This window comes from Trachurus japonicus, chromosome 5 (assembly GCF_045865225.1).
Source record: "Trachurus japonicus isolate A0001 chromosome 5, Traja_1.0".
Lineage (NCBI taxonomy): Eukaryota > Metazoa > Chordata > Actinopteri > Carangiformes > Carangidae > Trachurus > Trachurus japonicus.
In genome coordinates this window covers 35,593,149-35,608,593 of record NC_140911.1, presented here as the reverse complement: position 1 = coordinate 35,608,593, position 15,445 = coordinate 35,593,149, and the positions used below count along the sequence as shown (strand labels likewise).

General features: G+C 39.7%; 2 protein-coding genes across 2 annotated transcripts in view; one reads left to right on the top strand and one right to left on the bottom strand.

The window, feature by feature from the left end:
- asic1b (acid-sensing (proton-gated) ion channel 1b) overlaps positions 1-15,445 on the bottom strand; it is a 192,805-nt gene that overhangs the window by 102,255 nt on the left and 75,105 nt on the right. The gene's annotated exons all lie outside the window — the stretch shown is intronic.
- LOC146988071 (uncharacterized) lies at positions 4,901-9,807 on the top strand. Its single transcript, XM_085778099.1, has 5 exons — positions 4,901-4,988; positions 7,068-7,174; positions 7,432-7,617; positions 8,805-8,975; positions 9,485-9,807. The coding sequence occupies exons 2-5, from the start codon at positions 7,072-7,074 to the stop codon at positions 9,805-9,807; spliced, it is 783 nt and encodes a 260-aa protein (XP_085634225.1). The 5' UTR covers positions 4,901-4,988; positions 7,068-7,071.

Sequence of the window (15,445 nt, the reverse complement as noted above, 5' to 3'; positions counted from 1 at the left end):
ATATGGTAACTATGTGATTAATTACTAGGCACTCACTAAGTAATTATTATATTATTTCCTAACAACCACATATAATAATTAGTAATTACTGGGTAATTACTGGGAGTAATTAGAAGGTAATTGCATAGTAATTAATAATGTACTTGTAACTACCCTTTAATTGTACCTGACAACTACAGAGGAAGGCTATGTAAATACACAGTAAGTACTGTGAAATTAACAAAGAAATTATTATGACACTACCAATTACTTGACTAAAAGGTGTAATTACCAAGACATCATAAGTTTCTATTAGATACTTACCATGTAATTACTAGGAAATGAAGAGTATTTACGCCATGTATTTTCCTAGCAGTCAACTGGTTTTTACTACTTACCTGGTAATTACTCATTTGTTACCCAGTAAATAGAAAAATACCTACCTAGAAAGTACCTAGTTACTAAAGTGGATCTGTACTGTAAAAGGAAGTGAGGCCTGTTTTCATGTTATTAACTGGTAATTACTCATTTGTTACCCAGGAACTACAGAAATACCTACCTAGAAAGTACCTAGTTATTAAAGTGGATTTGTACTGTAAAAGGAAGTGAGGCCTGTTTCCATGCTATTAACTGGTAATTACACATTCGTTACCCAGGAACTACAGAAATACCTACCTAGAAAGTACCTAGTTACTAAAGTGGATTTGTACTGTAAAAGGAAGTGAGGCCTGTTTTCATGTTATTAACTGGTAATTACTCATTTGTTACCCAGTAAATAGAAAAATATCTACCTGGAAAGTACCTAGTTATTAAAGTGGATTTGTACTGTAAAAGGAAGTGAGGTCTGTTTCCATTTTATTACCTGGGAATTACTCAGTATTTAGCCCGTAACTAGGAAACTATCACATTACCCAAGACACTTGGACTGGAAATGCCGCAAAACCGACCAGTGTCTATGATACAGTGTCAGAGTACACTGATACAGTTACAGAGTCTGATTCTCCCCCTGAACAGCACACTGTATCTGTCAGGACATAAGAGTTCCCATCAAAAACCACCATCACCAGCCATCAAACTACATTAAGATGAATGCATTACTTTGACACTTCCTCACTCAAAACACCTCGCTGTGACAGATAAAAACAAGTGAGCTGCCAAAGATAAACATTTTAATCAAATTCTTATAAAACAATCTCAGAAACAGTGCAAATTTTTAACAGTCAGGCACTTTAAAAAAAAAAAAAATCAGAATATGCTTCTTTTTCAATAAATAAATAAAAATAAAATAAAAACATCAGTGATAAATAATAACTATAAATAATAATTACTAAGTAAACAGTCTTGGGAATTCACATCAACATGTGTCTGGCCCCAAGCACTGGTAAGGCATTCCACTTTTTGGTCTCTGAAAAGTGTAACATGTAAAATCCCTCCTGTAAAGCAAAGGCTCCAACGGTTAAACTTTATGATAAAAAGAACAGGTATTTGGCATTTGTCCGGGACACAAAACTAGTCAAAACAACAATGTATTAACTCTAACTGTGTGTGTGTGTGCGTGTGTGTGTGTGTGTGTGTGTGAATTCACATCATCATGTGTTTCCTGCAGACTGGTCTGGCCCCAAGCACTGGGTGGGCGTTTTTCAGAAACCAAAAGGTGATGTGTCTGTCAGGACTTTAAGACAGTGCAGACACTGGTTGATTCTTCACTTTTTGGTTTCTGAAAACACCCACCTAGCACAAGCACCCACATGGGCCAGACCAGTCTGCAGAAGACACATGATAATGTGATATCACATGGCTGGTGCTTCACCAGGCCCCCTCATTTCGGCTTACACTTTGTGACATGCTCTTATGTCTTTAAACAAGCGGCCTAAGATGCCCTCCCTGTGCTCTTTCCCCAGCCACTGGTTCCATTCAATGAACTTCAAGTTCATCTTGAGAGCACTTTCGGATAGGTTCCCCCTGTAGCGGTATATGTTCTCCTTACAGCTCCTCCATGCACGCTCAATGTGTTGTGTATGAGCACCATTCCCAGGGTGAACAAAGTACCGCTGATGATTCACCTGGTAGTGAATATATCCATCCCTGGCCAACCTGTCGTATGCACGCCAACAATCACTGATTATTTGGCTTCCAGGTCTAACGTATTTGAGAATTATCGGGTGCAAGATTCTCCTTGATCGGTTTTCTACAAGTTTCAGCACCGGGCGTCTACGGGACCCCTTGACCTCCATCATCCCGAATACCCAGGACCTCCGTCGCCAGGTGTTGCCACGTCGTCCACGTCCATACTGAAAATAAACAAAATGTCATGCTTAATGGCATTTCTGCACCATTTCTGAATGTTCCAATTAAATTTAAATACATAAATAAAATACATTTATTTGGGGACAATTTTGAGGGTCTTCTATTCAAATTAACTGCCCCCACATGGCATAGTTTGAGACATGGATCAAGAGGTGGTATATGAATGTAGTCATGGGTAATGTCAAAGAAAGCCAATAATGCCCCTGATTTCTATATCTCACATGCCCAGTACCTGCAAGACTTTTGTCTGAAGACAATGAAGAACAGACTCACTGTTCTTAACACAACATTTTAGCAGCTAAATTGAAGCACTTAAAGGATCCATTTATATTTTCATAACATTTTGGCAGTTACATCACCATGGAGATTAACCTTTTATAGGTTGTAGATTTTTTGTTTTTGTTTTTTTTTTCCTTCTTTTTAAGATTTGTTTTTGGGCATTTTTGCCTTTATTGGATAGGACAGTAGTCTGACAGGAAAGGGGGAGAGAGATGGGGGGAGAAGTGTGGCAAATGTCTGGCTCGGGAATCGAACCAGTGATGCCGCCTGGGCATCACAGCCAATATAGAATGTGCCTGGACCAGTAACCCAGCAGGCACCCCCCAATCCAATCCTTTAATGCTTTATTTAAAACCCATTGTCCCTGTTTTAGTAGCGTATAAAACCTTACTTTTCTTTTGTGTCGAAACTTGCTCTCGTCTATTGCGACGAACGCTGTTCTCCCTCCGATCCTCATCTTCCAGTTTCTCTCCATCCGCCTCACAGCTTTACAGCATATTTCACGGAGTAGGGTTGTCACCCTGGTGAGAGACTTGGGGCTTCCACACACACCATCTTCTATCATGTCCACATGTCTTCGCCTCAATCCTTGTGCCAAGCTGAGCCAAAAAAACAGAGGACAACTGCTATCAAAATATTAGCTACAGGGATAGGATAGTTTTGTAGACAGGGAGGGGTCCTTATATAAATAGGTTGTTGCTACAATATCCATTGTGCATATTGTAAATGTTGGGATGGATGAACGTGCATGATTTCTTTAGAATGTGTACTCTATGTCAATGGTTCCAAAACATTGGGTCAGAACCCATTTGTGGGTCACGAATAAATACATGGGTCCCCTAATTATTGTTATTATTTCAAAACCTTTTCAAAAACATTCTTCAAAAAAGCATATGTAAGTTTTCATGATTTTAAAAAACAAACAAGCACTGATTTCTCATTAACTTCCTTAATACATGAAAGAAAACTAAGACTCCATAAATTATATAACCAATAGAAGTAGTAAAAATAGCTGATCTACAAGTTCACATTGTGGTGCGAACACATTCAGTAAATCTGCTATGTTCATAAGTTTGCAATCTGGGCAAATATAACTTGGCTTTTGGATTTTGAGATACAAGGTTTGGGGACCACTGCTCTATGTAATATGTCAGTATGCATTTGGCTATTCATGTTAAGAGACACTGTTTACATGTGGTATTTGCATGTACTGTATTAGGTCTACCTGATTGGAATGGTCAAAGCTAAAATGAAACGCACAAAATAATCAATTATTGCGTAACAAAATACAATTACACAGCTTATGAGAGAATGAGAGACCATTTGAATTGAAGTGAGGGAGAGAAACATCCAACCTGTGCATAATCTGCATCCATGATTGTAATGGGATGTGTGATCCAGAGAAAATGGATCCATCTCTGATGGACCTTATTATTGCCCTGCCCCCGTGTGATGACCTTCTGCAGCTCCTGTAACATAACATACCACACCTGTAAATATAATTCTAAGTAGTAACATAGATTCTCAAGAGTATATGAGATTGTAAACATGGTCATGTCCCTTGTTAGGAGGAAAACATTTACCCCTTACATCTACATAAACGTTCATATTGAAATATAGAGTGTTTAACCCCCGGCCACGGAATGTTACAATATTGTACACTCCCACGGGACTACTCGCATCTAAAAAGAAATATAATCTGATGTATGGCCATTTTCTGTTCTCCATTTACTTTCAACAATGAGACTATAGATTAGGAGGTGTATTGCACACTGAAACATTGTAGCTTTTTTTTTTAGAAAAAATATATAAATAATATAAATATAAATAAATAATATATATATAACAATAAAGATGATAATAATAAGATAATGATCATCACTTACCACCGATATCCATCTTTGTTTGTGTTTGTTTTTTTGAACTTCATTTGCCTGTGGCAAACTGGGCATCTTTTTTTACTGGCCAACAGCCTCTCCCTCTGAAGCCACCGTATCAGAGGTTTTCCGCCTTGTGCTGTATTTTGCAGGAGTTTTCTTATTAAAGTCATGGTTGACTTCTTTTAAGCTCAGGCTTAATAGTGCAATCTTATTACTTGACCTGAGTAAGATGCAAACTTATAATAAACCTATCAATCAACCTATCAATCAATCAATTAATCAATAAATCAGTGCCTACTCTGCCTACACCATACCTACACAGTAAGAAGCTTGACCTGCTCGTGGCGCTTTTTTGCTGGCGCTCCTATCTTCGCGGGCTATTGAACGTCTCCAGAGCGTAATGACGTGTACACATGCGTATACAACGTCACCAACGTGAAGGCGAAACACAGAACCTCCACCACTCCTACGCGAGTCGTCACAGAAACCCGCATTCTCCCGGTGTGTGCTCCACTTTCCCAACCACGGAAGAAAAACACCTTGGTAAGTGACACATTTACCTGAGAAATAATTGTAACATTAACAGTTAATATAATCTGACGGTGGTTTGCATGCCATGGTTGCTAACGTGAAAATGGATAAAGCTAACAACATTGGGGAAAGTTGGTAGGCTAGGCTAGATCTGAGCACTGGGCCGACTGTTCTAGATTGCTGAAGGCCTGTTAATGCGAGGTTAATGTATTCGTGTGTAGGGTTCAGTGTTGGGTAGTAACGCGTTATTAGTAACGCCGTTACTTTTTTCAGTAACTAATAACGTAACGCGTTGTTTTTTTAAATCAGTAACTCCGTTCCCGTTACCAAACACTGCGTTACTCCGTTCCTTTCCGTTCCTTTTGGTGAGATTTTACAGCGGCACACACTTCCCATTACATTTCAGCGATCAATAAAGTTTCATTGAATTGAAAGAACAGAGCACATGTGAGAAACAAAGCGCTTGGTGGCCGCCCTCTAGCGTCCCACACGTAATCAAACACGTTCCATGAAGGGGACTGGACAGGTCAGAGCAGGGCATGACGGCGAGCTAAGGTAACGTTAGCTAACGCAGCATCCGAGACCAAAGCTGTGTCCCGGTTCAGGCTGAAGACCCTGAACTGGGACACAGCTCCAGAGTCACAGCGAGACACACTTCACCCACTCCACCCGAGCAGCTGCGGTATTGGAGTCCGACAGACGGACGTCTGAAACGGTAAACACAGAGCGACCGCTCTGGGTAAACACAGCTGATCGATCGAGAGAAAAAACAACAACCGCTGGAGTGAATTTATTTCGGTCATTGAATGTAACTCGGTTAAAATAAGACGTAGGCCTATCCTCAATTTTTTTTTTTTGCAGTTCAAGCTGCTGTACATGCTGACATCATGCAGCATGATGGTGATGATAACATTTAACAGATAAAAAACACGTTTTTTCATCAGCATCAGTAGCTACAGAACTGACATGAGGTTAGAGGGGAATTCATAACCTTTATTTAATGGGAGCATTAGAAAAAAAAACCTTTTAAAGTAACAGAAAAGTAACTTTTTCAGTAACGCATTACTTTTTGGTTTAAGTAACTGAGTTACTAACTGAGTTACTTTTTTGATGAAGTAACTAGTAACTGTAACTAGTTACTATTTTTGAGTAACTAGCACAACACTGGTAGGGTTTTACAACCCTGTTAACTCCGCGGGTGCGCCGGCGCCCCCACGCGACATCGTCGGTATTTTGCAGAATATCTCGGGAACCACACAACAAAACTTAATGGGGAAAATTGCTATCACGAGCTTACTCTTTGGCCGATCTGTCAAGAGCTCGGGGCAATTCTAGCCTTTCGAGAAGGTTTTCAATCCAGCCGTTAAATGCGGCGTTTTTCCGGGAACTTTGCACGTGAATTCTACTGTGATACCTCCGTGATAAGTTCATTATTCATTACATTTTGTGATTAAAATGTGTAAATTTGTTAGCGGACCTCCAAATTGATGCTTGAGGTAAACGATGACGACTTCCGGTTTCTCGACCAATGATTCGGACCCCCAGGGGGTTCTCAAAAGAGCTTTGGAGATTTAAGTGAAATGTTAAACATTGTTATTTCACCTGATTTATTTATTTCTGCGGTTACAATTCAAAACATATAAACATGACCCTCTTTTATTACTTCAGTCTATATTAATGCCTATTATATATTTTGTGTTTATTGTATTCGAATAGAAGTTCACAATGTTAGCATGAGAATTAATTTTAAAATGAATATATGTAAATTTTCCCGATTCCAATTCAAAAATAGTAAAAAAGAAAATAATTCAGGATACAAATTAAAAAATGTCAAAAGAAATAGCTGACCTACTAGCTTAAAACGCGTCAACGGTATATGCATTTGAGTGACTGAAAATATTCATGTGGTTAATGTAGATCAAACAAAAATGACAAATATTTGGTGGCCCCCCTGTAGTAACTGTGACGGCCCCCTAGGGGTCCCAGACCACTTTATGAGCCATAAATCAGCTCAGAGTTGATTTATATATCATACTGTATAGCAGATACAGCTTTGTTAAATTATTTTAATTTGGTTATTTTACCCAACAGAGTCATGTCTCAAATACAAACCCGAAGAGGGAAAAAAAGAGAGGATTACAAGAGGAAGACTTTGCCAGTCGAACACAACTTGGAGGAGGTGGAGTCCGATATCGGAGGTAAGAATTTTATTCCCAGGTGGGATATAGATTGAGTCCCTGCGACATACTAGCATCATGTCCAGGGGGTGGACTTGTAATGTACACAAAGCTGCCTCATGCTGAAGAAACAGGAAATAGGCTCCTGCCCTATGGGCCTTCTGGCTTGGCAAGGCTTAGTTACAAAGCTTTGTCTAACTGAAATAGAATAGCCTATGACTGTTAAAACATTGAAACAAATACAATTCTAAGTATTTAATACTGCGCATCTTTTTCAGTTGAAGAGGTTCGAGGCGGTTCTTGTGGAACCATGGAAAAATTCAAGTCGGACTTGAACCAGCTAAAGGGAGAGAACCGGCTCCTCAAAGAAGAGATTCGTCTCCTTAAGGAAGAGAACAGACTACTAAAACAGGAGCGGGATCTCCTAAAGGAGAAGTCTCTTTCCTCTGAGGCCGGTTCAAAAGGTAACTAGACTGTTCCTCCCAAAACCTACATGTCAGGCTCAAACTACCATTTAAAGCAGGGGTTTTCAGCTGACTTTGACCCAGGGACCACCATTCTGACTAGGAGCAACCTGGGGACCACCACTATTGTCAGGTGGGTCCATCATAGACCCATCCAACGATATGGATGTTGTCCGTATATTGTCCGTTCTCAAAACATTTTATTACCAGAAAAGAGCAGTTTTATCATTCTATCACCTGCAAACAAGAAAAAGAGAGTAGCAAATTGAACTAAAAGGAAAATTTAAAAAGGAAAAGTCTTTTCAATGAATGCATGACCAGGGACCACCTGCAATGCCTCACCAGTTGAAAACAATCCGTGTATCATTTGTTCTTTCCATTTTCAATTGGAAATCAAAAATCAAAAAATGAAAAAGTGACAGATTATTTTGTTTTTTGTTTTTTAATCAAACACGAAATATGAAAAAATGTCTGGTTTTTCATATTTCAATTTTAGGCTCAGATCAAAAATACGAAATGGAAAAACGGGCAACAGGACAGAATTTGATTTTAATATTTAATTGGGTCGGGTTTACGTCACCCGGAAGTTTGGCGATATCAAAGAGACACAGTTACAAAGATCATTCATAGTTTTCATAGATGTGATCTGCGGAGCTGGAGGGTAAAACATCGGCTCAGCGACAAGACCAGACACTGCAGAGCATCAACTATGAAGACTTGTCCTAAGACACAGTGTCAAGTTTTGAGCGATCACATCCAGCTCTCGTCGCTGTTTTATTTTTTTTCGCCAGTAGCCTATTTCAGTCACTGAAACAGTTCCTGCCTTTAAGATTTCCAGTTAACTTTAAACATTTAGGCAAGGCTTTATGGAATCATGTCTTCTAAATTCTACTACTCCATTAATGAATCTGTTACCTACACGTAGGGCCTTGCCATCAGTCAGTGGTTAGGGTCAGTCCCCTGTCACAAAAAAATACACACTTGGGCACCAGTGGGCCGTGGGTGCGCTGCCGGAGTCACCCTACCACCGGGCCTAACAAGTTTTCTGGGGGAAACCCTGCTTTCTAATTTATGTAATTTCTTTAATTTTTCTCATATTTATTCATGAAATACAATTGCTATCACTGCATTCTTATTTTTATTTTTTTGCTCTTTGGTTCACTCTTTATATATTTGCTGACTTTAAGGTTCACAGAATAGGATCCATGACCTTGGTGAGTCCTCCGACTCTTCTGAGCCCTCCTTTGAAATAAAGAAGGCTGCCAAAAAGAGAAGAAGGAAGCCAGCATCGTCGTCATCATCATCAGATGAGGTCTCCCCAAAGAAAAAGTCAAAGAAGGCTTCGTTTGGAAAGCGAGGTATCTGGGAAAATAAAGATTTTCATATTGTTTCTGTAACAATGCACACACAAACAGTGCTTTTGCTTACATCAGTGGTTATCAAAGTGGATTTCAGGGACTCTGGGTTTACCTTAAGCGTTCTAAATCGACCCCTAAGAGTATACCTCTCTTATAACTCTTGACACAAAACTCTGATGTACAGATGGAACCAAATGAGCCATAACCAGTCCATTTGTGCACTGTCAGAGTTAAGGGGGGGACCTTGAATTTTTAAATTTTACATCACACTGCAGCATGAAAATGCACTGATTTATTAAGTGACCCCAAAATTTGGTAAATGTTCCCCTTTTTTATCGACTACAGTGTATTATGAAACTGTTATGTATAGACTATCAATTAAACCCTGAAGTGAAAAATAATAGTTTAAATACTGATCATCATGTATACTCGGATTGTACAATATATTTGTAATTATGATTGTGTTTTTTTCCCTTTCTTTTTTTTTTTTTCTTTGATCTGTCTTGTAGTCGGTAGCCCAGAGGATGTGGTCCACCGTTATAAGAAGTTGGTGAGGATGTATAAGAGGACCAGGAGCATCCCAGAAACCTGTAGGGCCTTTGACTTGGACCGCAACACCATCGCAGGGACTGCGGTTATCGCAGATGTCCTCATTGCCGGAGAGGGTGGGGATTTTGGAGAGCTGCCCATAATTGCTGAAAAGCAGAGTTTGGCCAGCTTTGCCAAAGTATGCAAGGCATTTTTGGATGCAAACCCCACCCTAAAGGTGAAAGTGGATAAGATGAGGAAGGACAATGAGCTGCTAAACATCAAATACAAATTTCAGAAATGAGGGGGCCTGGTGAAGCACCAGCCATGTGATATCACATTATCATGTGTCTTCTGCAGACTGGTCTGGCCCATGTGGGTGCTTGTGCTAGGTGGGTGTTTTCAGAAACCAAAAAGTGAAGAATCAACCAGTGTCTGCACTGTCTTAAAGTCCTGACAGACACATCACCTTTTGGTTTCTGAAAAACGCCCACCCAGTGCTTGGGGCCAGACCAGTCTGCAGGAAACACATGATGATGTGAATTCACACACACACACACACACACACACACACACACACACACACACACGCACACACACACACACAGTTAGAGTTAATACATTGTTGTTTTGACTAGTTTTGTGTCCCGGACAAATGCCAAATACCTGTTCTTTTTATCATAAAGTTTAACCGTTGGAGCCTTTGCTTTACAGGAGGGATTTTACATGTTACACTTTTCAGAGACCAAAAAGTGGAATGCCTTACCAGTGCTTGGGGCCAGACACATGGTGATGTGAATTCCCAAGACTGGGACTGTTTACTTAGTAATTATTATTTATAGTTATTATTTATCACTGATGTTTTTATTTTATTTTTATTTATTTATTGAAAAAGAAGCATATTCTGATTTTTTTTTTTTTTTAAAGTGCCTGACTGTTAAAAATTTGCACTGTTTCTGAGATTGTTTTATAAGAATTTGATTAAAATGTTTATCTTTGGCAGCTCACTTGTTTTTGCATATCTGTCACAGCGAGGTGTTTTGAGTGAGGAAGTGTCAAAGTAATGCATTCATCTTAATGTAGTTTGATGGCTGGTGATGGTGGTTTTTGATGGGAACTCTTATCTCCTGACAGATACAGTGTGCTGTTCAGGGGGAGAATCAGACTCTGTAACTGTATCAGTGTACTCTGACACTGTATCATAGACACTGGTCGGTTTTGCGGCATTTCCAGTCCAAGTGTCTTGGGTAATGTGATAGTTTCCTAGTTACGGGCTAAATACTGAGTAATTCCCAGGTAATAAAATGGAAACAGACCTCACTTCCTTTTACAGTACAAATCCACTTTAATAACTAGGTACTTTCCAGGTAGATATTTTTCTATTTACTGGGTAACAAATGAGTAATTACCAGTTAATAACATGAAAACAGGCCTCACTTCCTTTTACAGTACAAATCCACTTTAGTAACTAGGTACTTTCTAGGTAGGTATTTCTGTAGTTCCTGGGTAACGAATGTGTAATTACCAGTTAATAGCATGGAAACAGGCCTCACTTCCTTTTACAGTACAAATCCACTTTAATAACTAGGTACTTTCTAGGTAGGTATTTCTGTAGTTCCTGGGTAACAAATGAGTAATTACCAGTTAATAACATGAAAACAGGCCTCACTTCCTTTTACAGTACAGATCCACTTTAGTAACTAGGTACTTTCTAGGTAGGTATTTCTGTAGTTCCTGGGTAACGAATGTGTAATTACCAGTTAATAGCATGGAAACAGGCCTCACTTCCTTTTACAGTACAAATCCACTTTAATAACTAGGTACTTTCCAGGTAGATATTTTTCTATTTACTGGGTAACAAATGAGTAATTACCAGTTAATAACATGAAAACAGGCCTCACTTCCTTTTACAGTACAAATCCACTTTAATAACTAGGTACTTTCTAGGTAGGTATTTCTGTAGTTCCTGGGTAACAAATGAGTAATTACCAGATAATAGCATGGAAACAGGCCTCACTTCCTTTTGCAGTACAGTTCAACTGTAATTACCAGGTAAATGTTGTAGTTACTGGGTAAATACTAAGAAGTTACCAGGTAAGTAGTAAAAACCAGTTGACTGCTAGGAAAATACATGGCGTAAATACTCTTCATTTCCTAGTAATTACATGGTAAGTATCTAATAGAAACTTATGATGTCTTGGTAATTACACCTTTTAGTCAAGTAATTGGTAGTGTCATAATAATTTCTTTGTTAATTTCACAGTACTTACTGTGTATTTACATAGCCTTCCTCTGTAGTTGTCAGGTACAATTAAAGGGTAGTTACAAGTACATTATTAATTACTATGCAATTACCTTCTAATTACTCCCAGTAATTACCCAGTAATTACTAATTATTATATGTGGTTGTTAGGAAATAATATAATAATTACTTAGTGAGTGCCTAGTAATTAATCACATAGTTACCATATAAATACTTTATATATACTGAGGAATTACTTCTTATTACCTGGCTGTTACCAGGTACTTTTTAAGGAATTACTTGGCAATTACCTAGTAAGTACTTGGCAATTAACAAAATAGTTGGTATATAATTACAAATTATCCAGTAATTAATACTTATTACCAGGTAGTTACTTGGTATTTGCCTGGAATTGACTTGGTAATTACTTTAAAAGTACAAGGTAATTACCTATATAGTTACCTTGTAATTACATGGTAATTTTATAGTTACTACTCCCTTATTACATGGTACTTACCTTGTAATTACCATGTAAATACATGGTAATTACAGTACCGTAAAAGGAAGCGTTACCAAATCTTTTGACAGAATTTTTTTTGCAAGCAAGTTTCAGATACTCAATGTTTCCAAAAAACATTGAGTAGGCCTACTGACTAAGGTTCCCCTATCATTGTAAGGCAACAAGGCAAGAATGGCTGGGGTGTATGAAACTTAAACTGAACTCAGAGCTGGTCTAGTGGGGAGCAAAAACAAATCTCAAGGCATTAATCTAGGGGTCTGGACCAGCCATTCAAGGGCCCGTTTCCTCTGCTATTTGTCCGTGCAGCGGTGCACCGCGGACATGCACGGTAAAAAAAAAAAAAAAAACGAAACCGAATGCGTGCCGTAATGTCCGCTCCGACCGTGGCCACTCGGACACAACATATGACCAACAGGTCCGCTCGTGCCGACGTCAACAGCTGCAGGAGACCCGACGCTACTACGTACCGGTATCTGCCTCCAGTGAGTGACTGTCACGTCACCGGGCTCATACGTGCAGGCAGGCCAGGGTTGCCAGATAGTGCGAAAAATATCCCCCACAATCTTACTTTTTTACTTCACTGATTAGCAGGAGAAATTACCGACCGGGAGCCGACCCCCACCCTCCCCTCCTGTGCTCGCGCCGCCCCCTACCTCCCCCCACCTCCCCGTTGAGAACCACTAGGTTAATACAACGGTCCTGGCTAGTTTTATTGGTTGAGAGCAGCATTAGTAAACCACAACAAAAACATGTGTAGCCTTTTTTTTCTCCCCTCATTTTTTCCCATTGACGGAAATCCGTCGTGGCGACGAAGAACTTTAACCCCTGTACAAGGAAGTATACAAGAAGTTTTCTCCTCGGCTTACAGCAGAGCAGAGTGACTGACAGACCCGTGTTTCGGACCAAACACTCTATGTAAGTGATTGCCGTCGGAAGATATAACTATTTAAGACTTATATTAATACAAACATTCCGCTTACTTCTGCTTTAAGTTTAGTAAAACTGACATGTACAGGTGTAAAAGAGGAAAGAAAAAAGTAAGTGAAGCCATTGGTTGAAGATTGCATGTTTTCTAGGATGTCACTTCCTGCAGCTCATGTACGCCATCTAGCAACAACCTATTTACAGATGAGTGGAGTAATACACTTTGATAATAGCATGTCCTGTTGCCCTCTCCCTAAACCAGCCAATTGACGATATATTTAGTTATCAAGGGCTGAATGGAGGAACACAGGCAGCCCGTACGGACCAGATGAGAAGTAAAGTGTGAAGCATTTTAGATTCAATTCCACATGTAGAAAAGCTCAAAAACAAAAACACCTGAAGTTATTTCATCATCAGTAGTCAACCAAATGAAGAAACCTGTTACTGTAGTTCTTGTTTGTGACGTGACATGACCCTTTCTTCATCTCAGCAGATCAGAAAACAGAATCTGACAATCAGTGCAGTCTCTGTGGGCTCACTGGTTGGTTGGCTGACTGTCTGGCTGACAAGATGCATGACTGGTTGCGTCTCTGTTTGAGTAACCTGATTTACGTGTTGCCCGTAAGGTCTTATAGTAACAGGCCTGCCAAAATGGCCCTCTCTGGAGGCTGCCTGTGGCGTCTGGCTGCATAGCTTTACAGATGAAATCAGAGTAAGAAAAAAAAAAAAAAAGGGCCAATGCTAAGCTTGGCTGGTCTGTGACCAAATGATTCTCTGTGATAAGAGTCTGCATGTGTCAGATAAAGCTGCACATGTTTTTCTACATCCTTACATGAAAAAGCCCTGCTTCCCAGAAAAAATGTCATTTAGCATGGAAACATGAGGGAATATCTTGCTAACAAGTGGTCTCTAAACATCGGGAAACCAACAGATAAATTTAGGAGTAAGCAAGATTAATGGGCAGGAAGGGCAAGGGAGAGTGTCTCCGACTCCAGCTAAATGGCCTGCCTGGATCCCACAAGACTGAATCAAACCCAGAAATAAATTGCATTGAGGAGGCAATCTGAAGTGGGAGCTATCCAGCGCCGCTATCCCCTCCTCTCCTCCTCTGTCACTCAGATAAGTCATTGCAACTCCTAACATGTCTCTGCCCCCTCTTCCAAAGCTGCCGCCAGCGCTGCCTCTTTCATGGCAAATGCCATTTTGAAGTCTCTTGCCATCGTCATCAATAAATAACCATCTGATCCACACAGCTGCCACTCATTTATCTGAGGACGCTCACGTGTGAGGTGAGCCAAATGTCCCTCTAAAACAGCCATTTGGCATTATTCATGGTGGCGTTTCAATTAAAATAAGTGCAATGAGTGAAGGTGGATGAGGGTATGAGTGGTATAACATGAATAGAGACTAATAAATATAATCATAAATACAGCTCAATAGCTTTAAGTGGTTCAGCCTTACAGAGAGTGGAGAACAGAGTTTGAGTGTTTTCTATGAATCCTAAAACTAAAAAGCACCACTACTGTTCATGTTCACACACACACCACCACCGCATGCCTTAAGAGATGATACCTTCTCGTCTGAGGCCTTTTTCTCATTCTAGAGGCGCCGCAGAGACAAGTAGGGCACGCGGTCCATGTTGAGAGCAGCTGACAGCTTTGCTGAGTCCAGACTTTTTCCAGCATGAGCTTTCAAAGAGGTTGTTACAGAAAAAAAGTGTTTTTTTTCCCTCTTTGATGAAAAGACTTTGCTTTGTGAAAATGCTTGTTTGCTTTAAAAGTGAGGTTAACTTTTATCCACATCCATGCCAAAAAAAGACGCGGACAGAGACGCATCACTGACTGTAAATGAGAAAATAAAACATCAGCATGTGACCTTCAGTTTGAAGAAAGCAGGACAGCTCCTGAAAATAGTCCTGTTTTATAACAGCTGATGTTTTATATATCTGAAGTGATAATGGTACTGTATATTACGGTACGAAGTCTGAATACTACTCAGTAAAATGTTTGACTGGTTAAAAGCTAAGTCACATCTCTCTACTATTGTATTTTAGGAAAACACATAATGACTCCCACAATCTGTTGTCTGGCTTTTACCAGAGTCATGACTTGTGAGATGTTAGCATGTGATGCTGATTTGCACTAACAGCTGAGGTGGAAGCCAATGCCAAAGAACTGCACAAAAAAAAAACTTGAACCCTGGGATGACGGTGCTGGCTGAAGCATCAGAGAATAAAAGTCTTCATCTTTCATTCTC

Excerpts from the sequence above, each read along its gene's own strand:
- LOC146988071 (XM_085778099.1), top strand. The coding sequence starts at position 7,072 with ATGTCTCAAATACAAACCCGAAGAGGGAAAAAAAGAGAGGATTACAAG. Across the intron at positions 7,175-7,431 it reads GGTGGAGTCCGATATCGGAG|TTGAAGAGGTTCGAGGCGGT; the intron begins GTAAGAATTTTA and ends CATCTTTTTCAG. Across the intron at positions 8,976-9,484 it reads GGCTTCGTTTGGAAAGCGAG|TCGGTAGCCCAGAGGATGTG; the intron begins GTATCTGGGAAA and ends TCTGTCTTGTAG.